Genomic DNA, 24,757 nt, shown 5'->3' with positions numbered 1-24,757 from the left:
TCTAGGGCTCAAAGAGATAAGGTCAAGAGTGATGCCAAATACTATGTGTGGGATGATGTTAAACACCTAGCCAATACTACCCAAAAGTCCATCCTATTAGGAGCGGAAGGCATAGGTACTTAACCCAAGACCATAACATCATACCCACCATCACGAGCCGACGACCACGGCGGCCACACTCTAGCGCGGACCACTCTAGCGATGACCCACTCTAGCAACGACCCACTCTAGTTTTTGCTAGGTCACCCCCTCCGATCAGGACTCTCGCCGCTCAGGACTCACGCAACGGGGATTCAAAATCGCGATGTAGCGCCTGCTCTGATACCAAATATTAAACACCTAGCCAATACTACCCAAAAGACTGGCCTGTTAGGAGCAGAAGGCATAGGTACTTAACCCAGGACCATAACAGATGACCCATACTTATGGAAACATTGTGCAGATCAAGTGATAAGAAGGTGTGTTCCTAAAAATGAAATTATTTCTATTCTCACCTTTTGTCATTCTTATGCTTGTGGAGGTCACTTTGGAGCTAAGAGGACGACGAGAAAAGGTCTAGAATGTAGTTTCTATTGGTTGTCTTTATTCCGAGATTCATATTTTTTTTGTAAAGACAGGTAATATATCCCCAAGGAATGAGATGCCACGAACCCCCATAATAATTTGTGAATTTTTTAATATTTGGGGCATCGATTTCATGGGATCGTTCCTGTATCTTTTGGTTATGTTTACATATTGCTTGTTGTTGATTATGTTTTGAAATTCGTGGAAGCTAAGGCTACTAGGACTGATGATTCTAAAGTTGTTACATATTTTATCAAGTCTAACATATTCTCTAGGTTTGGAATTCCAAGAGCTCTACAGTGATCGAGGCACTCACTTTTGCAATCGAACTGTGGAGGCTTTGCTGAGAAAGTACCATGTGTCAACTATGTATCATCCGCAAACTAGTGGACAAGCGGAAGTGTCTGTTGGATGATAAGCTCAAGCCCACACGACCAAGGAAGGCCCACAAGATGGGCCCAAGCCCATAAAAAGTAGGACCCACAATGATTACCATGAGCTGGTATCCTTATCACATCAATTGGAAGATCAAGAAGTACTCACAAAAGTATCTTATCTTATGGTCACGTCAAAGAAGAGTTTTAGTTTGAGTTATGTTTGTCTTATATCTATATTGAGTTATTAAATTATGTTAGAACTTATCTTTAAGTATTAGAGTTTGGGTGTAATTGGGACAAGGGTAGTTTTATTGTAATTAGACTCTACTACCTTCCTCTATTATAAATAAAGGTTCATGTACTCTTATTACAACAAGTTATTGAAGTCAATGAAGTATTGTTCTTTTTCATCAATTCAACATTGTATCAGAGCAGGTTTTGTGAGTTGACTTGGTCAATCCACATAGATAATGAGATCCTTTTCCCTAACCCTAAACCCTTAGTCTAGGTTCGTAGTTATTTTTTTTCAGTCCCTACACCCGTAGTTTGCTTTGCATTTTTTTACATCTACACAGAGTTTTTTAATATTTAAAATTATATATTTTTGGAAATATATTTGAGTCTAATTTCCAAAAAAAAAAAATGATTTGTTCCAATATGAGTTATCTACAGAGAGATATTGATATTTGAATGAGCAAAGGTCAGATTGCAAAAAGGTTCGAGCTGCAGTAGGAAGCTTTAGATTCTGAGGTATTTATTGCTTTCAAGAACGTACTTTATATGGAGAAATATATATAAATAGAAAGATATGTAAGTCTATTCTCTTACCTATTCAACCAATTTTTTATCTGAATTATCTACAAAGATAAATCGATATTTGAAGCAGCAAATGTCAGATTGAATAAGAGGTTTGAGCTGCAGCAGAATGCCTCAACTTCTGAGGTATTTTATGCTATCAAGAAAGAGACTTTATATGGAGAATTATATATTAAAATAAATATACGTAAGTCTATTTTCTTACCTATTCATCCAATTCTCGGTATGATTTTTTTATAAGGAGATAATGTTCTTGGAAGAGTCAATGGTCATTCTAGAAAAAATGGAGAAACCGTACATAGTTCGGCCAAATGACAGTGACCGTAATATATTAGATGATTTATATTATTATATTTATATTTTATGAAGATATTTTATAATTTTATGAAATTTATTAAGTCTAGTTTTAGACGAAGAAAATTTCATGTCAATCTGATCTATATTTAAAGATATATTTGCATTGGATGAATCAAAGGTCATGTTGGTATTCTGTTATATTGAAAAATCCGAATTTATGCCCATTGTTTTGACTCAATTTTTGAGTTGATATATAAGGAAAATATCTCACTTCTCCGTGGTTTGAGGGTTTATTTTTACATCTCTGTTATTTGGGATTATTTCTACATCAATGATATTTGGTTCAAACTGGGATCACTGCCATTACCTCCCAGCTTGAGGGGGAGAAGTAGAAGTAGTACAAGAAAGAGATATTTTATTTTATATGTTGTGAATAAGTTTATGTGACCAAAATATTTAAGAAAGGGGGTGCACAAAAGATGAAACTTGTGCATCTAAGAAGAAATTTTTATATCGGATTATTTTATGGGTTCTTTTACAAAGTTTATTATTTGGTTCGTGTTATATGTGCTGGAAGATAGTCGTGTTATACACAGCTGCTGCTATTATGTCTCTTTGGGAACATTATTATTGAAGAAGAGGTGGCCTTATATCATCATTTATTTTACCCTGTAAAAAAATATCACGGTTGAGAAACCATGATGGAAGGTACCCTAGCAAAAAATATCACGGTTCGGAAACCATGACGGGCCCTATAAAAAAAATATCACGTTTGGGAAACCATGATGGAGGATACTATTGTGGTCTCTGACCATGGACCGAGTAACTCGTCTATGGGAGAGATCATTTTGCGTTTCAGGGGCAGAGGCTGGTCTCCGAGATCTCTCAGGTCTCCCTATGATGTCGGATTTGTGAGAAATTGGTTGAGAAGGGATTACGGTAGAGAGAAGAAGGAAAAGGGTTGATGGACGAGGGGGATTTAGACTCATCGAAGGCAGTCTGCACCTTGGGTTCCAGGGGAACGCCGACCCTGGTTCCTTAGGGAAAACATAGATCCTGTAATTCTTTCTTGGCTTCCCATTCCATTCGACAACCTCTTAAGCTAAGGTTGAGATAAGAGTTATTACAATAATTCCATTAAGGCTTTCCTACTTATATGAAATGAATAATTAAAAGACATGTAACACAAAAGACATGTAACTCATAATTCCACTGTGTCAACTACGCTTGAGTCAACTCATCCATGTCGCCTCTGGATGACTCGTTTGGCTACTCATTTTGCATTGCCTCTCAATTTCATCTTTCCGTAAATGGGGGTAGTGATAGGGGCACACCACCACCACCTCAGATCCAGCCTTCAAACAAATTCTGTGGTCACATCTTCTCAAGGGCGGGAGGCATGTAGGTTCCTAAAAAATATCATAATAGTCCTCCAATAAATTTTCTAATGACGTGGCTAAAGGAGGCTGTTGCTGGAGTAGATGCAATTGTGGTTGAACGTCAGCCTTGCTCCCTTGTAACTTTAACTGTTGGCCTGCCAGTTCAAACGTCATAGTTAATGCGGCGAAGTCCCACAAAATTGGGCCCAACATTTGCAGCCATTTAACTCCGAGAACCATATCGAATCCTGCTAAGGGAATGATCATAAATTCTGCCTCAAACTGAGAACCTTCAACTAAAAATTAAGATTGCCTTGCTGACCCCATAACTAGGAAGTTTTTCTCATTTGGCCATTGACATTGAAGTCAATGGGCGAGGCTGCACCTGAAGCTGTTACTACTGGGCCGTGTTGAAGCTAATGAAGTTATGGGTACTCCATGAATCAACCAAACTGAGGAGAGATTGGTCATTGACGATGTCACACAACTGCATAGTTTTGGTAGATTGGAGGCCAGTAATGGCGTGGAGAGAAATTTCAAGTTCTTGTTCTTCCTCCGCATGTTTTGTGTGCATGGGTTCTTCCTCCTCATTATCCTCCACTTCTAGCCAAAAAAACGTCTGACATTGATGGCCAAAGGTGTACTTTTCATCACAATTATAACACAAACCTTTGGACCTTCTATCTTCCATTTCGTCTCTGGTCAATTTTTTGATAAATTCCGGTTGAGACGGACTGGGCACTAGGGAAGGATTTTTAGGGGCACTAGGATGCCATGTGCTGCTAGAAGCTGATCTATTATTTTGCTAAGTGGGCCGATGGTTCTGAATTTTTTGTTTCGCCTCTAGTGTCTTGGCTAAGTTCATTGTTTGAGCCAAATTTGAGGGAGCGAGTATCTCGACCTCGAGCCTGAGAGACTCTGATAATCCAGTAGTAAAAAATCCCACATGTTGATCCACCTGAACTACTTTACCGGCCTTGACTAATTTTTCCTGAAAAGCCTTCTGGTATTGTTTTGAGTAGGAGGTCCGAACCGAATTTTTCACAACTCTTTAAATTCTTCCGAGTCTAGGTTCGGATTTTCCATTTCTAACTGGTGGCCCCATAGTTGTGCTTCATCGAGCATGTCGAAGGTGGCCAACCCCACTTTGTCATTTTCAGCTGTTCTTTGATGGGAAAAAAATTTCTCGTACCTATATAGCCAGATTAAGGGGTACTCGGATCCCTTAAACATGGAAAATCCAACTTGGTATACCTCGGGATGGTCTCACCACTAGAACCTGATCTCTTGCCATTCACTGTCTGGTCGGTTCAACCAACAAAGTGGTCACCCTGCATAGCCGCAGGGCTCCCCCCTCCTTCATGAGGTGTGGGGTTTCTCCCATCAATTCATAAAGTTTAGAAGCTATTTGTTGAATTTGGACATTTACCTGAGAAGCTCTGGTGTCCATTAGTATTGCCAGACGCCCTTTTGTTTCTTCCTGCCCAGATTGTATCATTTCCCTCATGGTAGATCTCCAATATTCATTGTTCGGCGTCTCTTCCATGTTGGCCTGCTTTGATACCAAGATGTTATGGTCTCTGACCATGGACCGAGTAACTCGTCTATGGGAGAGATCATTTTGTATTTTTGGGGCAGAGCTTGTTCACCGAGACCTCTTAGGTCTCCCTATGATGTTGGATTTGTGAGAAATCGGTTGAGAAGGGATTACGGTAGAGAGGAGAAGGAAAAGGGTTGATGGACGAGGGGGATTTAGACTCATTGAAGGGAGTCTACACCTTGGGTTCCAGGGAAACACTGACCTTGGTTCCTTAGGGAGAACACAGATCCCATAATTCTTTCTTGGCTTCCCATTCCATTCGACAACCTCTTAAGCTAAGGCTGAGATAAGAGTTATTAAAATAATGCCATTAAGGCATTCCTACTCACATGAAATGAATAATTAAAAGACATGTAACTCATAATTCCACTGTGTCAACTACGCCTGAGTCAACTCATCCGCATCACCTCTGGATGACTCATTCTACTATCGAGTCCACAACAGGTACCCTGTCAAAAAATATCACGGTTGGGAAACCATGATAGGCCCTGTAAAAAAGTATCACAGTTGGGAAACCATGACGGAGGAACTTATTATTACATCTATGTTATCCCCCCCTATAATGGCTTTTATGAATCTTACCACTTGAGAGTTGTTGTCCTATGGAGGGACACGGTGGTGGACACTTCAGATCAATGCCAATAGACACACTATCGATAGAACACAGTGTGCCCTACATCCAACATTAGGACTGGAGTATGAAGCAATGGCTTACCGTCTAGGAGTAATTTTTAATCTCACTTATATTATGCCAGTAAGGCCTCATGGAAGGACTCAACAACATGAGGGGGAATGTTGGAAGATGAAGGCATATTGGTAGATGTGCCATTTTATACAAAAATATTTTGTACATCATTTATAGCAAGTTGGGAGTTCATGTTGTTCTCTCACCCCCAACTTGAGGGGGAGTGTTGGAAGATAAGCTCAAGCCCACACGACCAAGGAAGACACATGTATCTAAGATTATTATAAGATGAGCCACACGATCAAGGAAGGCGCACAATATGGGCCCAAACCCATAAGAAGTTGGACCCACAATGATTACCATGAGCTGGCATCCTTATCACATCAGTTGGAAGATCAAGAAGGACTCACAAAATTATCTTATCTTATGGTCACGTCAAAGAAGAGTTTTAGTTTGAGTTATGCTAGTCTTTTATCTATATTGAGTTATTATTTGGGTGTAATTGGGAAGAGTAGTTTTATTTTAATTAGACTCTACTACATTCCTCTATTATAAATAGAGGTTCATGTACTCTGATTACAACAAGTTATTGAAGTCAATGAAGTATTTCTCTTTTCCATAAATTCAACAGTGTCAAATCGAGAGATCAAGTTCATCATTGAACAGACGGTCAATCCAAGCAGAAAAGATTGGAGTTTGTGCATAGATGATGCTTTATGGGCATATAGGACTGCATATAAGATGCTCATTGGTATCTCACCTTATCGGTTTGTGTTTGGGAAACCATTCCACCTTCCAGTTGAGTTAGAACACAAGGCTTATTGGGCTATCAAGAGTTTCAACATGAAGAAGGATGAAAGTGCAGAACACAGGAGGTTGCAACTACAAGAGTTGGAGGAAGTTTGCAATGATGCCTATGAGAGTGCAAGGATTTACAAGGAAAAGATGAAGGCTTTTCATGACAAGATGATCTCTAGGAAGGAGTTTAAAGTTGGTGAAAAAATTCCCTCTATACCATTCATGGCTTTGTCTGTTTCCGGGTAAATTTTGTTCTTGTTGTATTGGACCATTGTTGTTACAAATGTTTTCTTCATGGTGCAGTTGAAATTCAAAGTTTAGTAACTTCCAAAGTTTTCAAGGTGAATGGCCAAAGACTTAAACCTTTCTATGAAGGTTTCCAAGTGGAGAATGCAACAACATTGGACCTTAAGGATGCAATTTATACTAGTTGAAGAAGGAAGCATTGAGTCGAGCCAATGACAATAAACAAAGGCGTTGCTTGGGAGGCAACCCAAGGGGAGTTCGTTCCTTTTTCTTTTTATTTCATATTTATATTTTGGTTATTTTTCCTTTCTCTTTAATTTTCACCTTACATTGGGGACAATGTAAGTTCTAAGTGTGGGCGAGGTGATTTAGGTTGTGTATGTCATGAACAAGATTAAATTAGGATCTTGAAAGATTCATAACATGATTGAATAAGTAATCTTCCAATTGAGAATTATTAGTCTAGTTATTTTCTTTGAGGATGGTAGTGACTAAATTTGGTAGACAATAGCCAGTGATATTTTGAGCCTTTAGACTGACACATCCATATCAGTCTCACTATTTTCTTTCATAAGAGATATTCTTCCATGGATTTTTTTCTCAAGAACTTTCCTTGATTCTCTTTGAGGTCAAATTGACACATGCATGCATGAACATGATTAAGGCCCTCTTTTTATAAGCTGCCCTTGGCACATTCGGTTCTCCAAATACAGGCAATTCCTGCCCTTAGCACATCCGTATACAGTGACACATGTCGTGCAAATTGTCATAGACCAGATTGTCCGCCAGCATGGCTTACTCGAGTCCATCACATGTGACAGGGATGTTGTATTCACAAGTACCTTCTGGAAAGAACTATTCAAATTACAGGGTACCAAATTAGTCTTCTCCTCCGCATACCACCCTCAATCTGATGGCCAAACCGAAGTCATCAACCGCACTCTTGAGATATATTTGAGGTGTTTTGTAGGGGATACCCCCAAACGTTGGGTAAGCTGGTTAGCCTAGGCGAAGTATTTCTATAACACCTCTTACCATATAGCATTGGGCATCACACCATTCCGGGTGGTCTATGGGCGTGAACCCCTTCGTCTCCTATCTTATGAACCTGGGTTGTCTTGAGTACCAATGCTAGATGAGGCTTTGGCGGAATGGGATACTATGCTTGCACAGGTCAAAGCTCACTTGCAGAAAGCTTAGGACACTATGAAGCACTATTATGACAAGGGTCACCGTGAACTTTCTTTTGCTCCGAGAGATTATGTAAGGCTAAAACTTCAGCCTTATCATCAGCAATCCATTACAGCAGCAAAAAGGCACAAACTTTCTCCCAAATATTATGGACCTTTCTAGATGTTGGCTCGTATTGGCAATGTCGCATATCGTCTATAGCTCCCATCAAAAGCCAAGATCCATGACGTCTTCCATGTCTCTCACTTGAAGCCCTTTCGGGGAGACTCACCCATGCTGCACACGCCCTTGCCTCCTGTTCATGAAGGTTGTGCTCTTCCTTCACCAGCGAAAGTCTTGCATGCTCGCCGAGTCCAGGAATTGTGGGAGATTTTAGTCCAATGGGCTGACGCCGATGTGGTTGAAACCTCCTGGGAATCCCTCAAGGAATTCCAGGTCCTTTACCCCACTTTTGAGCTTGAGGACAAGCTCTTTATCAAGGAGGGGGTGATGTTATGGACTCCATAGCATCTAGAGTAACCGGTAGACGTAGAGGGTAACTTATGTAATTTTCAGTTTTTTCAATTAGTTGGTATTGATGTAATTTCTTTCAAAACTATGGCCTTGTCGTTGGCCTTTGTTGGTGTGCATTCCCTAATATCTTAAAGGGACGTCGTTGAATGGAAAAAAATCAAGTATTGATCAATTAGAGTAAACGAGACCGGGTTCTCTCTCTCTCGAGGCCCAAGGTGGAGCTTCCTTCGAAAGCTCTCTAGTTTCAGAAATTGGTCGCTCGAAGAACACTAAATCCTCCTCCACGAAGCAGTTCAATCTAGAATCATGGGGAGATCATCGGGTGACATGATCCATGGCAAGGAAACCTAACACCATGGTATCAGATAGGACCACCATTGGTGATTCCTCCTCTCCATCTGATTTGTGCAACTCCATTGACGAGATTCGGCTTGAATCCCAAGCATTTCGAACTGACCAGGCTGCCATTCGAACCGAGATGCAAGAAATTAAGGACGCTCTTCTCCAGCTTGTCCAACTCCAGGGGCAACGAGATGCTCCTCTACCGGGTAGTTCCAACAAACATGCGGATCAGCCCCCTATGCCACCACCACCAGTGCCTCCTCTGCATCCCGCTCATCCAACTCCAGGGGGAACTCACGACAACAACCCTTCAAATGTGCCCAGGTACACCAAATTAAAATTTACAACATATCATGGGTCTACTGACCCGTTAATCTGGTTGCACCGGTGTGACCATTTTTTTTAACCAAAAAACCTAGCCTGAGGAGAGGGTTTCTTTAACTGCCTTCCACATGTTGGACGAAGCGCAGCCGTGGTATTGCCAATTTAATTCCGAGCAATAGATGTATGATTGGGAATTTTTTAAAGACTACTGTATGTTGAGGTTTGGTCCACTAGCACGCAGCAATCCTCTCTGGGATTTGGTTAATCTCAAACAAACAGGGTCCATCAAGACTTATAAGAAATGGTTTTAGGAACGTCTTGCATGCCCTAGTCAGTTTGTGCATCCAAGCCAATATGTCCATTTATTTACTGCTGGTCTGGTGGAGGCGATACGTCTCGAAGTGGAATTACATGAACCCCCATATATTAAACTGGATGTCAAGCACCGAATTATGAAAGAATCCCTAAGGCGTAGACCCCCCTGACAGAACCGAGTGACACTGGGTGCCCCCCCAACCCACAACCCCCCTCTGAGCCAAGGGCCACCCCCTTCTCATACATCAAAGACTACTAGATCCACCCCTCCCCCACCATATATTAAATGCCTTTCTAAATCAGAAATGGATCAACGAAGGGCTCAGGGGCTGTGTTTTAATTGTGATGAAAAATACTTACCGGGGCACTTATGCAAAAGGTTGTTTTGGTTAGAGGTAGAGGATCCAGAAGACATCACCCCACTCGAGGATGAGTTAGACACGGCAGAGGAAGAACCAGCCATTTCCATCCACACCATGACGGGGTTACACAACACCTATACTATGGAGGTCCACAATGGCATTCAAAATCTCATGTTACTGGCACTAGTTGACTCGAGTGGCACCCATAATTTCCTCAGCCAACCCACAACACAACAGTTGGGCTTGCCACTTCAGCAAAATTCTGGCATTTCCGTCTCTGTAGCTAATGGGGATAAAGTTACCATCGTGGGGTTATGTTCAGTAGTTAAATTTGTTATTGAAGACCACACCTTTGAGGCAGATTTTCTGGTCATTCCACTTGCTGGGTTTGATTTGGTATTGGGGATTAAATGGCTGCAGCGGTTGAGTCCGATTTTATGGGATTTCAAGTCCCTTACTATGAATTTTAGACAAGATGAACACCATCTCACACTACATGGTATTCATGCCCCATTACCATGCACTCTCCAAACTATACAAGTTCTGGACTCTGATCGTAGTCAGCTCAACTCGCTCATGGCTGACTTTGCTGACTTATTTCAGGAGCATGCTACCCTTCCCCTGATACGGGCTTGTGATCAATGTATTCGGTTGAAGTTGGGCACCGAGCCGGTGGTGGTGAGTCCGTACCGCTACCCATATTTGTAGAAAGATGAGATAGAGTGCCAATATCAGCACATGTTAGTTCAAGGCATTATTCAACCCAACCACTCACCATTCTCTTCGCCAGTGTTGTTGGTAAAAAAACATGACAATTCTTGGCGATTCTATGTGGACTACAGGGAGCTCAACGCTCATACGGTAAAGGATAAATTTCCAATACCGGTGATGGAAGAACTATTGGACGACCTCCATGGAGCAGAATTATTCACTAAGTTGGACTTAAAATCTGGCTAACATCAAATTCGGGTCCACCCAGACGATGTGGAGAAAACGGCCTTCCATACACATCACGATCATTTTTGAGTTCTTGCGTCAGATATTCAACCTCCCGTGTTCCCACCATTTATTCCTCAATAAATCCAAATGTGCTAAGGGTACCTCAGAGGTCGCTTATTTGGGTCATGTCATCTCCGCCTCCGAGGTTCAAGTGGACATGAGCAAAATATAGACAGTGCTTGACTAGCCTACTCTGCATTCTGTCATGACTTTAAGGGGGTTTCTAGGCCTGGCCGGCTATTACAGGAAGTTTATTCGGGACTATGGCCAGATTGCAGTGCCGCTTACAAACTTACTAAAGTGGAATGCCTTCACATGGACAGAGATCACATATTCCTCATTTCAGCATTTGAAACAGTCCTTAGCCTCTGCACCGGTTCTCCAACTACCCAATTTTGAAGACCCGTTTGTTATTGAATGTGATGCTTCCAGTGGGGACATTGGAGGAGTCTTACAGCAGCACGGCCACCCATAGCGTACTTCAGCCGTCACCTGGCCCCGCACCACCAAAAATTAGCTGCCTATGAAAGGGAACTTGTTGGCTTGGCCAAAGCCATTCAACATTAGAAGCCGTATCTTTGGGGTCGACACGACGTGATCCGGACAGACCATTGCAGTTTGAAATACCTACTAGAGCAACGTATCACTACTTCCCCATAGCAACATTGGCTAGCTAAGCTGATGGGGTTTGATTTCAAGGTGGAGTGTAAACCCGACCATCTTAATAGGGGCACCGATGCACTCTCACGCAGGGACCTGTTGGAACCTCAACTACATGCTATCAGTCATCCACGTGTTATTTTGCTCGATTCCATCAGACTTGAAATTCAAAATCAGCCCTAGCTTATAGAAATGTTCTAGAATATTGAGAAACGCACTATGGACAGCAACTGGGAAATTCAGGGCTGCCTCATCTTGTATAAAAATTGAATTTTTCTCCCTCACACTTCTGCTCTACTAAGTAACATTATCTCTTCATTTCATGATAGCACTCATGAGGGCCAGCAGAAAACTGATTTTCGTATTAGCAGGGACTTCTATTGGAGGGGTATGAAGCGTATGATCGCTGAATATGTATCTGCATGCCCAGTTTTCCAATGGAACAAAGTGGAATCCCTACACCCAGCAGGCCTGCTGCAACCTCTTCAGCTACCTTCCCAGGTATGAGTAGATATCTCCATGGATTTTATTGAGGGCCTTTCCAATTCTTTCAGAAAATATATTATTCTGGTGGATCGGTTCTCCAAATACGGGCATTTCCTACCCCTGGCACATCTATATACAGTGACACATGTCATGCAAATTGTCATGGACCAAATTGTCTGCCTGCATGGCTTACCCGAGTCCATCACATGTGACAGGAATGTTGTATTCACAAGTATCTTCTGGAAAGAACTATTCAAATTATAGGGTACCAAATTGGCCTTCTCCTCGGCATACCACCCTCAATCCGATGGCCAAACTGAAGTCGTCAATCGCACTCTTGAGATATATTTGAGGTGTTTTGTGGGGGATACCCCAAAACGTTGGGAACGCTGGTTAGCCTGGGCGGAGTATTGCTATAACACATCTTACCATACAGCATTGGGCACCACACCATTCCGGGTGGTTTATGGATGTGAACCCCCTTGTCTCCTATCTTATGAACCTGGGTTGCCTCGAGTACCGATGCTAGACCAGGCTTTGGCAGGACTGGATACTATGCTTGAACAGGTTAAAGCTTACTTGCAGAAAGCTCAGGACACTATGAAGCACTATTGTGACAAGGGTCGCCGTGACCTTTCTTTTGCTCCGGGAGATTTATGTATGGCTAAAATTTCAGCCTTACCGTTAGTATGGCCTTGTCATTGGCCGTTGTTGGTGTGTGTTCCCTAATCTCTGATAGGAACGTCGTTGAATGGAAAAAAATCAAGTATTGATCAATTAGAGTAAACGAGATCAGATTCTCTCTCTCTTGAGGCCCAAGGTGGAGCTTCATTCGAAAGCTCACTAGTTTCAAAAATTTGTCGCTAGAAGAGCACTAAATCCTCCTTCACAAAGCAGTTCAATCTGGAATCATGGGGAGATCATCGGGTGACACGATCCATGGTGAGGGAGCCTAACAGATAGATACAAATTGAAGAAGTTGCTAAGTGGAGTTATTGGTTTTACATGTCTTATATATATGAGCTTGAGTTGATTCAGTTTTGCTCCACTAGTTTTGATGGTTTTTGAGCTACATTCCCAAATATTTCCCACATTGATCCTAAACCCCGTTACAACCTTGAAAAGTCCTTATGATTTGTGTTATGCATGTGATCTGAGTGGTGGAGAATGAGAAGATATGCAAGCTTATGGTAGATCATTTCCATTGTGTTACAGTCCTAGGTATAACATGGCTTTGGGAAAAAGAATCCAGAGTTTTAGGAACGACTTCTTTTGTGTCAAGGTTATCTTTGAGTTCGAAAAGGAAGAAAAAAGATAGAATTAGATTTGTAAGGGAACCTGGACCTTTGAGTTCTTTGAGGAGAACTCAAAACCCTTGAGCTCGTTGAGGAGAACTCAAAACCCTTGTTTAAGCTAAATCAAGACTTACTTCTTTGTTTCTCTTGCCTCTCTAAGTAGGGTTCACGACAATCAAAGTTTTAGAGGAAGAATTATAATTATGCCCCTGCGGCACCTTAACTAATAAATTGAATGTAAATTGAAATAAAACAATTAATTGAATAATTCCATGACTCTCCCACGACACCTCCGAATGACTTGGCTTGCTATTGAGTCCTCAACATTTATAACCCCCGCCCCCCCCCCCCCCCCCCCCCCCCCCAATCCTTGGAGAAAGAGCTCGAAAGTTGGGTAGACTTGCCGGAAGTTCTCCAAGTGTTCCCAAGTAGCTACTGCTAAATCAGTGCCAATCCATTGGACTAGAATCTTCCACTAGTCATTGATAAGTCTGGCACTCAACATAGAGGTTGGAGTAAGGATAACTCAGCCGTCGTCCATCAGAGGGAGAAAAGGAGCTGGAGGAGGGTTTGCACCCTTAGATGCTTTATAGAGAGACATGCAAGACTTCTTGAATCTTGGCATTGGCTGGAAGTTGAATCTGATAGGCAACATCCCCAATTCGCTTGAGGATAGGGAATGGCCCAAAATACTTTGGGGAGAGTTTGTGGTGCTACTGGCCTGAAATGGAGTGCTGTCTGTAAGGTTGCAGCCATAGCCATACGTAGTCCGCTGCATTGTAGGAGATGTCACTATGCCCTTTGTCATAGAGCTCCTTCATACAAACTTGGGCCTTTCAGAGGCATTCCTTAATATCATATAACAACAGGTCACGGTCAAGGAGGGCATGATCAATGGCTGCAACTCTGGTGGAGCCTTGAGTATAAGAGAGAAGCCGAGGGGGATCTCTACCATAAAGAACTCAGAATGGGGAGGCCTACAAGGCTGTGTGCAAGGACGTGTGATAGTAGTACTCTGCCCATGGTAGCCATTAAACCCACTGTTTAGGGTGATCGCCCACAAGGCACCGTAAATATTCTCCCCGGTACGATTAACCACCTCTGTTTGACTGTCTGTTTGAGGATGATAAGAGGAGGAGAAGTTCAGTTTGGTGCCACACAGACGAAAATGTTCCCACCAGAAATGGTTGGTAAAGATTGCGTCCCGATCACCGAAAATTGATTCCAGAATGCCATGCAAATGGACAATATTCTCGTGGAAGACTTGCGCCACTCTTAAGGTTGTATAGAGGTGTGCAAGTGGAATAAGGTGAGCATACATGGAGAATTGATCCACCACCACAAATAGCACTATTTTTTTAGACGACTTGGGAAGACCCTCAACAAAATCCATAGATATGTCGGAAGGACGAGCGGTTGGAGAAGTCTTGCAGGACTCAAGTGTCCGGTCTTGTTGCACTGGCATACCAGGCAGGCTATCACATATTCAGCAATTGTGGCCTTCATGGTCTGCTAATAAAAATCATCCTGAATGCGATGCAAGGTTTTCTGGATGCCTCCATGGGCACTGTCATGATAGGAGGATAGGATCACTGCAATCAATTCTGAAGTATGAGGTAAATAGTTCCGATTTTTGTAGCATAAAAGATTATCCTTAATTGATCACTTGGAGTCTTTTGCCCCCTCTGTAATTTGTTGGTGCAACTGCTATAGGGTGGGAGTATTTTGAATTTCTGCCTTAACCAAATCTAAGAGGATAAAACGAGACTGGCTCACAGCATAGATGAGATGCTGATCCCCTAGTCTCCTTGACAAAGCATCTTCCTCCTTGTTAAATTTACCAGCTCGGTACTCCACCAAAAAGTCAAATCCCATCAACTTACTGATCCAATGTTGTTGAGGAGAAGTAGTGAGGCATTGTTCTAGCAAGAATTTGAGACTGTAATGATCGGTGCGTATGAGAAATGCTGCCCCCACAAGTAAGGTCGCCAATGTTCACCGCCTTGGCCAAGCCAATCAATTTCCTTTCATACGCTGCCAAATTGTGATGTCGTTCTGCCAACTGCCTGCTGAAATATGCAATTGGGTGGTTGTGCTGCTGAAGGACTGCCCCAATTCCCCCAACAAAAGCATCACACTCCACCGCAAATAAGTCATTAAAATTAGGGAGTTGTAGAAGTGGTGCTAAGGCGAGTGCTAGTTTGAGGGCTTGTAATGACCGTGATGTTGGTTCACTGCAAGTAAAGAAATTTTTCTTGAGGAGGCTGGTCAATGGTGCTGCCAACGACCCATAATTCTTGGTGAATTTTTTGTAGTATCCTGTTAACCCCCAAAACCCTCACAAAGCAGAGCTATTCTGAGGTTATGGCCACTCGAAAATGGCTTGAATCTTTGTTGAATCAACCCCAGCATTGGAAATAATATGGTCGAGATAGGCCACTTGGGACTTGGCAGAGCATTTAGAGCATTTAAAATAAAGCTGGTGAGCCCATAGAAATTTAAAGACAATACATAAATCCTCCAAATGCTGATCCTTTGACTTGTTGTAAATCAATATATCGTCAAAAAATACCAGCACAGATTTTATGAGATGGTTTCGGAATACCTCGTTCATTAACGCCTGGAAAGTAGAGCGGGCGTTGGACAATCCTAGCGGCATCACGAAAAATTCAAAATGCTTGTGATGAGTGTGGAACGCTATTTTCTAGATGTCGGGAGGATGCATTCTAATTTGATGGTACCTCGAGTGAAAGTTCAGTTTTGTGAAAACCCGTGAGCCATGCAATTCATCCAATAGCTCTTCCACTACAGGTTCGGGCATTCAATTCTCTATAGTCCACATAAAATCTCCACATACCATCATGTTTCTTAACTAGTAGGACTAGTGAAGAGAATGGGGAACGACTGCTGCAAATAAGGCCCTATGCTAGCATTGCTTGGCACTGTCATTCTATTTCATCTTTCTAGAGATGTGGATACCTGTTTGGTCTAACAACCACCACATCTAAACCGGGTTTTAGACAAATTCTATGATCACAATGCCTCAATGGAGGCAGCCTTGAAGGCTCTATAAACAATTTTGTGAACTGTTCCAGTAGCTTCTCTAAAGTGCTGCATGGTGGGTCCTGTTTGTGGAAGATGTGGATATGATGTGCCGCTTTAGCTTGACTGCCCTTTAACATTACTTGGCATCCTTCTAACACAAAACTCATAGTTAAAGCCGAGAAATCCCAAAAAATTGGGCCCAAGGTTTGAAATCATTTAATTCCTAGTACCATATCAAATCCAGCTAATGGGATGACAAAACATTCGGTGGTAAAATGAGTGTTACCAAAAAAATTTGACCGCCTTGCTGACCCCATAGCTAGAGACTTTTTCCCCATTGGCCACTAAAACTGTGGAAGTTGGATGAGGCTGGATCCCAAGTTGAAGATGTTTAGCAGCCATTAAGCTTAAGAAATTGTGGGTACTTCAGAATCCACTAAGCCCACAAGTTCCTGGTCTAGAACCTTTGCATGCACTTGCATAGTTTTGGCAGACTTCTGTCCAGTAATTGCATTCAAAGAAATTTATGGTTCATCCTCCTCTTGAGGAATTTCATTCGGTTCTTCTTCTCCCAATGCATCTAACTCCAACCAGAACAACCTTTTACATTGGTGGTCAGCCCTGTACGGTTCATCACAGTTATAACATAGGTTTTTGGTCCTGCGGTCAGCCATTTCTAAACCAGTTAATTTTCGTATATATTGAGGTGGTAGGTTGATCGTCCTTGTAACTGCTGCAACATTATTAACTGGATTATTTTTGGGTTGCTGCACTGTTGGAAAGGACACCTGAGGTGAATAGTTCCTCCCCCCTTACCAACCAGTTGAGTTGTTCCTGCCCCCTTGCCAACCTGTCCTTCGACTCTGAACTTTCTATCTGGCTTCTAGTGCTCGAGTTAAATTCATAGCTCAGGCCAAATCAGTAGGTGCATGGAGTTCCACCACTAACCTCAAAGACTCATTAAGGCTTGTTGTAAACAAATTTACCTATTGGTCGATTCTAACCATCCGGCTTGCTCGAGCCAACTTCTCTTTGAACTATTTCTGATAAATTTCCACGGATTCGGTTTGTCTCAACAGGACCAAATCCCCCAACGGGTTGCTGTGTGCTAAAGGGCTGAATCTTATAGTACAAGACTCTTTAAATTCCTCCCAATCTTGCACCAGTCTCTCAAATTCTACTTGATGAAACCATAGTTGTGCTCATCAAGCATGTGAAAAGTGGCCAGACCCACCTCATCAAATTCACCTGTCACTTGATTGGAATTTTTTTTTCTCATATCTAAGCAACCAAATGAAGGGGTCGTCTAACCCAGTAAAAGTGGGAAAATCCAATTTTGTACACATGGATACTATACCTCCACTCTGCGCAGGTAGACTTGTGCATCCTACAGATTGTTCTCCCCATCTACTGTAAGAGTTATCTTCCACCCTTCTTGTCGTATTTGGGGGCCGATTTATTCCAGCCATTATCTCAGAAATCCTGCTTGTGATTTGTTCCATATGCTGGTCAAATACGTTGTTCCAATCTGGTTTCTCTTGCTGCCATTCACTGCTCATTCTCTGCTTGCATCTCTCTGACTATTGTTCTCAACTTGTCACTACTGGACGAATCCCCCATGTTACCCTGCTTTGATACCAAGTTGTTATGGTCCTGGATCATAGATCTTGTAACACAGCTTTGGGAAGGAGAATCCAGAGTTTTAGGAATGAGTTCTTCCATTTCAAGGTTATCTTTGATTTCGGTAAGGAAGAAAAAGAGATAGAACCAGATTCATAAGGAACCTGGACCTTTGAGCTCATTGAGGAGAACTCAAAACCCTTGTTTACACTAAATCAAGACTTGCTCTTTTCTTTCTCTTGCCCCTCTAAGTAGGGTTCACGACAATCAGAGTTTTAGAGGAAAAATTGAAATTATGCCCCTGTGACACTTTAACTAATAAATTGGATGTAAATTGAAATAAAGCAATTAACTGATGACTACCTGACTATATTATGACGCCTCTGAATGACTTAACTTGCTATTGAGTCCTCAACACATTGGAACGAATTTGAGTGAAACACATACCCTTCAAACACATGAGAGTCGAGTGTTTATTTCTATGAGGGTCTACTTATTTAGTTTACTCCATCTTTGAATGAAAATGCTTACTATGTAATTGTAAGCTATTTAAGAATGTTTGTTCCTGATATGTTATGATTTTTGAAGAGCTTGGTTTTTCTTTGTTGATGGCGTTACAACCTTTGTGCTTTGCGGAAAGTGAATTTGAGTTTTGCCCGAGGACGAGCAAAAGCTAAGTGTAGGGGAATTTGAAGAGAATACAAAATATCATATTTTTCTCCCTTAATTCTTAGCCTGTTAAAATTACTTGGTGCCTAAATTTACTCATTATTCTTATAATTTGATTTAGGATGCAAATGGAGGCATTAATTGCAAAACAAAGTTAATTGGGCAATTCTTGATAGTTTCAACATTGATTCTTAATCTGCACACAACTCTCTCATCCGAGCTCTGATTGAGATCCTTCAAGATTATATGGAATTACAAGAAAACTTTCTAAAACTTTTTTGCTTTGAATTTTGAGAGATACTAGCTGCATCTAGGTTGAAATTGGGCTTGAAGTAGTGACATGTGCACTGTGACGATCTAGAACTGGAAAAAAACGGGGGAGGAGGGGGGGGGGGGGGGGGGGGGGGGTGGTGTTGGAATAAAAAGAGGAAAACCCTAAAGTTTAAGGGTCTAAGAAGAGAATGAGGCACAAGGAAAGTTCGGCCAACCCCCTCTCTTTTGCCCTTCTCCAACTTTTCCACCTCTTTTCTCTAATTTTTCCTTCAGTTTTCTTCATGGCCCTGCATGGCTAAACTTCAAACTTGATCATAAGAAACTGAAGCCATCAGAATCAATAAAAATGTGAGATCTGATTTGTTTTCATCGTTCAATTTATGTTTTGATTATCAGATGTTCTTCGATAATTTTTTTCATGATTGTCTCGTTTAATCACTAGGAGGCCTACTAGTTTATTACTCGTTGCAATCTACTATTGGGTTAGATGTCAAATCCGTAATTGTTTGATCCCTCTAACTTGTGAAACAATTGAGATTTGATGATTTGCTGCGTCAGAAATTATTAGATCTTAAGAAGAACACTGGACTAAATTAAATGCAGCCGCTTGTGCTTGTGTTGTTTAGTTTCATCGATCTACCTAATTCTTAAGGCTGCTGCTAGATTAAACCTTTAGTGCTTGTCTTGAGTTATTTAGTAGTTAGGATTATTTGGATCTCTTGTTTTCTAATTAACTACGACTAAGGAGAGATATGAAGATAGTTCCAACAATGAATACTCAAGTGCGAATTGATGTACTTGCATCAATGATCAGTTGTGAAATTCCCGATCGTGGATGTTGACTTAGACCAAGGTTTGTTCTTTTGATTGATTTCAATCCTTTAATTTGAATTGTTTCTTTTTTTTTTTATTAAAAGTGTTTTCGTAATACACAACACCCCCCCCCCCCCCCCCCCCCCCCCCCAAATCCTTGTTCACAGAGCATAAAATTAGACTTATCACTCTTCGTGGGAATGATCCTTACTCGCACTACTACAATACTACATATTTAGGAGTATCGGTTGTTTTTTTGGTTGAATGCGACAACACACCAGTGGCCTATTGGTCAGTAAGAAGACTTCTCATAAAGATAACATGAAGATGTTACTTGTCTATTTATGTCTCTTCTCTTGTAATGTTGTAGCACTATGGGCATTGTAAAAACTATAAATATAGACCCTTGGCTAAGAGGTAGAATATTAAGTTCTCTCCTCTATTCTCAAATTCGTCCAAAATCTCCACTCCCTTCTCTTGGAAGTCGATCTCTAAACTCTCTCTCCTTTCTCTCTTCTTCTCTTCTTCTTCTATTCTTGTAATATTAGTACTTTTGATATCTATAGATACAACTTAAGGGGGAGGGTTTGAACAAGTCCATTACCCTAATCTTCCTCCTCTTTTCTCCAAATTCGTCTCTCTTCCTCTTCTCCTCCTAAAACCTTCTCTCCTCAACTCTTCTTCTTCTTCTCACCCCTTAACCCTCTTCAACAGTGATTATACATGGAATTTGAGAAGATTCTTCCACGAATTTGAGAAGAGGAGAGCTTGATTGAAGGTTATAACCCATACCCCTATTATACTATTTCTATTACATATTTAAGAAAACTTATCAATCAATTAGGATTCCTAATTACATAATTCATGATTAGCTAAATTACATCAATTGAAAGAAGATCAATCAATTACATTAATAAAGGATGATTACCAAATCTTCTACCTCATGTTATGAGGATTCCACCTTGTGTGATTACTCATCATGCCACCTCATGTGATGACACCTCATGCCACCTCTTGGACGTGTGGGCATGGTGGGCTTGATCCTACCTTCTAACACTCTCCCTCAAGTTAGGGGTCAGAAAACATCGTGGATGCCCAACTTGCTACAAATGGTGGAAAAGATTTTATGAGTGACTGGTTTGGTGAGAATGTTTCTAGCTTGTCCACGTGAGGAGATATGTTTGAGAGATAATATGTCGGCTTGGAATTTCTATCATATAAAGTGGGAGTCCACATCAATGTGTTTTGTTCTTACATGGAAGACTGGATTTGAGGTCATATGAATCATCCGATGATTATCACAATATAGATCCATAGAAGTTTCTTTATTGAATCCAGGTTCAGTGAGAAGGGATGGGATCCATAAAAGTTCACTGACTGTATGTGTCATGGCCCTTTATTTTTCTTCCGCACTAGTCCTTGCAACTATATTATGTTGCTTGCTTCTCCTTGTAACCAACTTTCTTGCAACCATTGTACAATATCCCGAAGTAGATTTTCTGTCATCCGAGGAAAACCCTATAGCTTAAGGGTCAAAGAAGAGAAGGAGGCACAGGGAAAGTTTGGCCGACCCCCCCTCTTTTGCCCTTCTCCTGCTTTTCATCTTCTTTTCTCTAATTTTCCCTTAATTTTCTTCATGGCTCTGCATGGCTAAACTTCAAACTTGGTCAAAGGAAACTGAAGCCATCAGAATCAATAAAAATGTGAGATCTGATTTGTTTTCATCGTTCAATTTATGTTTTGATTATCAGATGTTCTTCTATAATTTTTTTCATGATTGTCTCGTTTAATCACTAGGAGGGCTACTAGTTTATTACTCATTGCAATCTACTGTTGGGTTAGATGTCAAATCCATAATTGTTTGATCCCTCTAACTTGTAAAACAATTGAGATTTGATGATTTGTTGCATCAGAAATTATTAGATCTTAAGAAGAACACTGGACTAAATTAAATGCAGCTGCTTGTGCTTGTGTTGTTTAGTTTTATCAATCTACCTAATTCTTAAGGTTGCTGCTAGATTAAACCTTTTGCGCTTGCCATCCGAGGAAAACCCTATAGCTTAAGGGTCAAAGAAGAGAAGGAGGCACAGGGAAAGTTCGGCCTCCCCTCCCCCCCCCCCCCCCCCCCCCCCCCCCTTGCCCCTCTTTTTTGCCTTCTCCTGCTTTTCATTTTCTTTTCTCTAATTTTCCCTTAATTTTCTTCATGGCCCTACATGGCTAAACTTCAAACTTGGTCAAAGGAAACTGAAGCCATCAGAATCAATAAAAATGTGAGATCTGATTTGTTTTCATCGTTCAATTTATTTTTTGATTATCAGATGTTCTTCTATAATTTTTTTCATGATTGTCTCGTTTAATCACTAGGAGGGCTACTAGTTTATTACTCGTTGCAATCTACTATTGGGTTAGATGTCAAATCCGTAATTGTTTGATCCCTATAACTTGTAAAACAATTGAGATTTGATGATTTGTTGCATCAGAAATTATTAGATCTTAAGAAGAACACTGGACTAAATTAAATGCAGCTGCTTGTGCTTGTGTTGTTTAGTTTTATCGATCTACCTAATTCTTAAGGTTGCTGCTAGATTAAACCTTTTGCGCTTGCCATGGGTTATTTAGTAGTTAGGTTTATTTGGATCTATTGTTTTCTAATTAACTAATACTAAGGAGAGATATGAAGATAGTTCCAACGGTGGATACTCAAGTGCGAATTGATATACTTGCATCAATGTCAGTTGTGAAATTCCGATCGTGGATGTTGACTTAGACCAAGGTTTTTTTTTTGATTGATTTCAATCTTTTAATTTGAATTATTTTTTAATCTTTTTTTATTAAAAGTGTTTTCGTTATACACAACACCCCCCAGTAAACCTCCCCCCCCCCCCCCCCGCAAATCCTTGTTCACGGAACATAAAATTAGACTTATCACTCTTCGTGGGAACGATCCTTACTCGCACTACTACACTAATACATATATTTAGGAGTATAGGTTTTATTTTTGGTTGACTGCGATAGCACACCAGTGCCCTATGGGTAAATAAGAAGACTTCTCATAAAGATGGCATGAAGATGTTACTTGTCTATTTATGTCTCTTCTCTTGTAATGTTGTAGCCATATGGGCATTGTAAAAACTATAAATATAGGCCCTTGGCTAAGAGCTAGAATATTAAGTTCTCTCCTCTATTCTCAAATTCGTCGAAAATCTCCACTCCCTTCTCTTGGAAGTCGATCTCTAAACTCTCTCTCCTTTATCTCTTCTTCTCTTCTTCTTCTATTCTTGTAATATTAATACTTTTGATATCTACAGATACAACTTAAGGGGGAGGGTTTGAACAAGTCCATTACCCTAATCTTCTTCCTCTTTTCTCCAAATTCGTCACTCTTCCTCTTCTCCTCCTAAAACCTTCTCTACTCAACTCTTCTTCTTCTTCTCACCCCTTAATCCTCTTCAACAGTGATTATACATGGAATTTGAGAAGATTCTTCCACGAATTTGAGAAGAGGAGAGCTTGATTGAAGGTTGTAACCCATACCCCTATTTATACTATTTCTATTACATATTTAAGAAAACTTATCAATCAATTAGGATTCCTAATTACATAATTCATGATTAGCTAAATTACATCATTTGAAAGAAGATCAATCAATTACATTAATAAAGGAAGATTACCAAATCTTCTACCTCATGTTATGAGGATTCCACCTCGTGTGATTATTCATCATGCTACCTCATGTGATGACACCTCATGCCACCTCTTGGACGTGTGGGCATGGTGGTCTTGATCCTACCTTCTAACACTCTCCCTCAAGTTAGGGGTCAGAAAACATCGTGGATGCCCAACTTGCTACAAATGGTGGACAAGATTTTATAAGTGACTGGTTTGGTGAGAATGTTTGCAACTTGTCCTTGTGAGGAGATATGTTTGAGAGATAATATGTCGGCTTGGAATTTCTCTCATATAAAGTGGGAGTCCACATCAATGTGTTTTGTTGTTACATGGAAGACTGGATTTGAGGTGATATGAATCGCCTCATGATTATCACAATATAGATCCATAGAAGTTTCATTATTGAATCTCGGTTTAGTGAGAAGGGTTGTGATCCATAGAAGCTCACTGACTTTATGTGCCATGGCCCTTTATTTTGCTTCCACACTAGACCTTGCAACTACATTATGTTGCTTGCTTCTCCTTGTAACCAACTTTCCTCCAACCATTGTACAATATCCCAAAGTAGATTTTTTGTCATCCGAGGAATCCAGCCCAGTTGAAGTGAACTTTGCACAAACCCTTCTATGTTGAAGTGAGCTTTGCACAAACCCTTCTATGTTGAAGTGAACTTGGTTCTAATAAAGAAGCCCTCTTCCAAGGGCTCCTTTCCAAGTATCACAATATTCTTTCCAGTGCTTGCCAATGAATAAGTTGTGGTTTGTGCAGTTATTGACCCACCACACTTACTACATATCAGATATTCGGCCTTATTACACATAGATAAATAAGTTTCCCCATAAGTCTTTGATATTTTTTTATATCCACATCTTCTCCAATGCTTGTAGATAATTTTGTATTTCAATCCATAGGATTTTTTGCTGGTCTACATCCCATCATTCATGTCTCCTCCCGTAGATTAAGGACATGCTTCCTTTGAGATAGTATATGTTAGGAATTAGATGCCCTAATTCCAAACTAATGAGAGCAATAATAATAATCATAGGAGGAAGGAAAAACAAGCACAAAAAAATACAAGATTTATATAGGTTTGCTTTTAGGTGAGACTACGTCCTATCTTCCACCGTTGTAGTAATCCACTATAAAGATGAAATAGTTTACAAGAGAAATCGCACACAACTAACAAGTGTTTTTTGTCTAACCTCCCTTGGGTCGAAACTCAAGATCCTTCTCCGTGATGATAAAACCTTAATAGCGGTGCCCCCAAATTATAAAGAGAAAACTAGGACAACCACTTCACAAGAGTGAAATTCCAAAATTTCCCTTAATAAAACGATAGTCAATATATTGTAGACTTTTGGGGGGCTTCCCACCCCTTTCCAACCCTCATGGTGACCTTACCGCGAAGGTCAACCGACA

At 40.8% G+C, this 24,757-nt stretch overlaps 1 protein-coding gene across 1 annotated transcript in view; it reads left to right on the top strand.

Moving 5' to 3' along the window:
* The window catches only part of LOC137955032 (uncharacterized), a 9,591-nt gene extending 2,829 nt beyond the window's left edge, over nt 1–6,762 (top strand). The window contains exon 9 of the mRNA XM_068801912.1: nt 6,350–6,762. Coding sequence (XP_068658013.1) covers nt 6,350–6,762 — 413 coding nt within the window. The remainder of the gene's footprint in view (nt 1–6,349) is intronic.
* Nucleotides 6,763–24,757: the final 17,995 nt, after the last annotated feature.

This window comes from Aristolochia californica, unplaced genomic scaffold (genome assembly GCF_029961685.1).
Source record: "Aristolochia californica isolate CCGP_79_NKW_82.1479 unplaced genomic scaffold, dmAriCali1.0.hap1 SCAF_2, whole genome shotgun sequence".
Taxonomy (NCBI): Eukaryota; Viridiplantae; Streptophyta; class Magnoliopsida; order Piperales; family Aristolochiaceae; genus Aristolochia; species Aristolochia californica.
The sequence above is the reverse complement of the archived record's forward strand: the minus strand, read 5'-3'. Positions and strand labels throughout refer to the sequence as shown.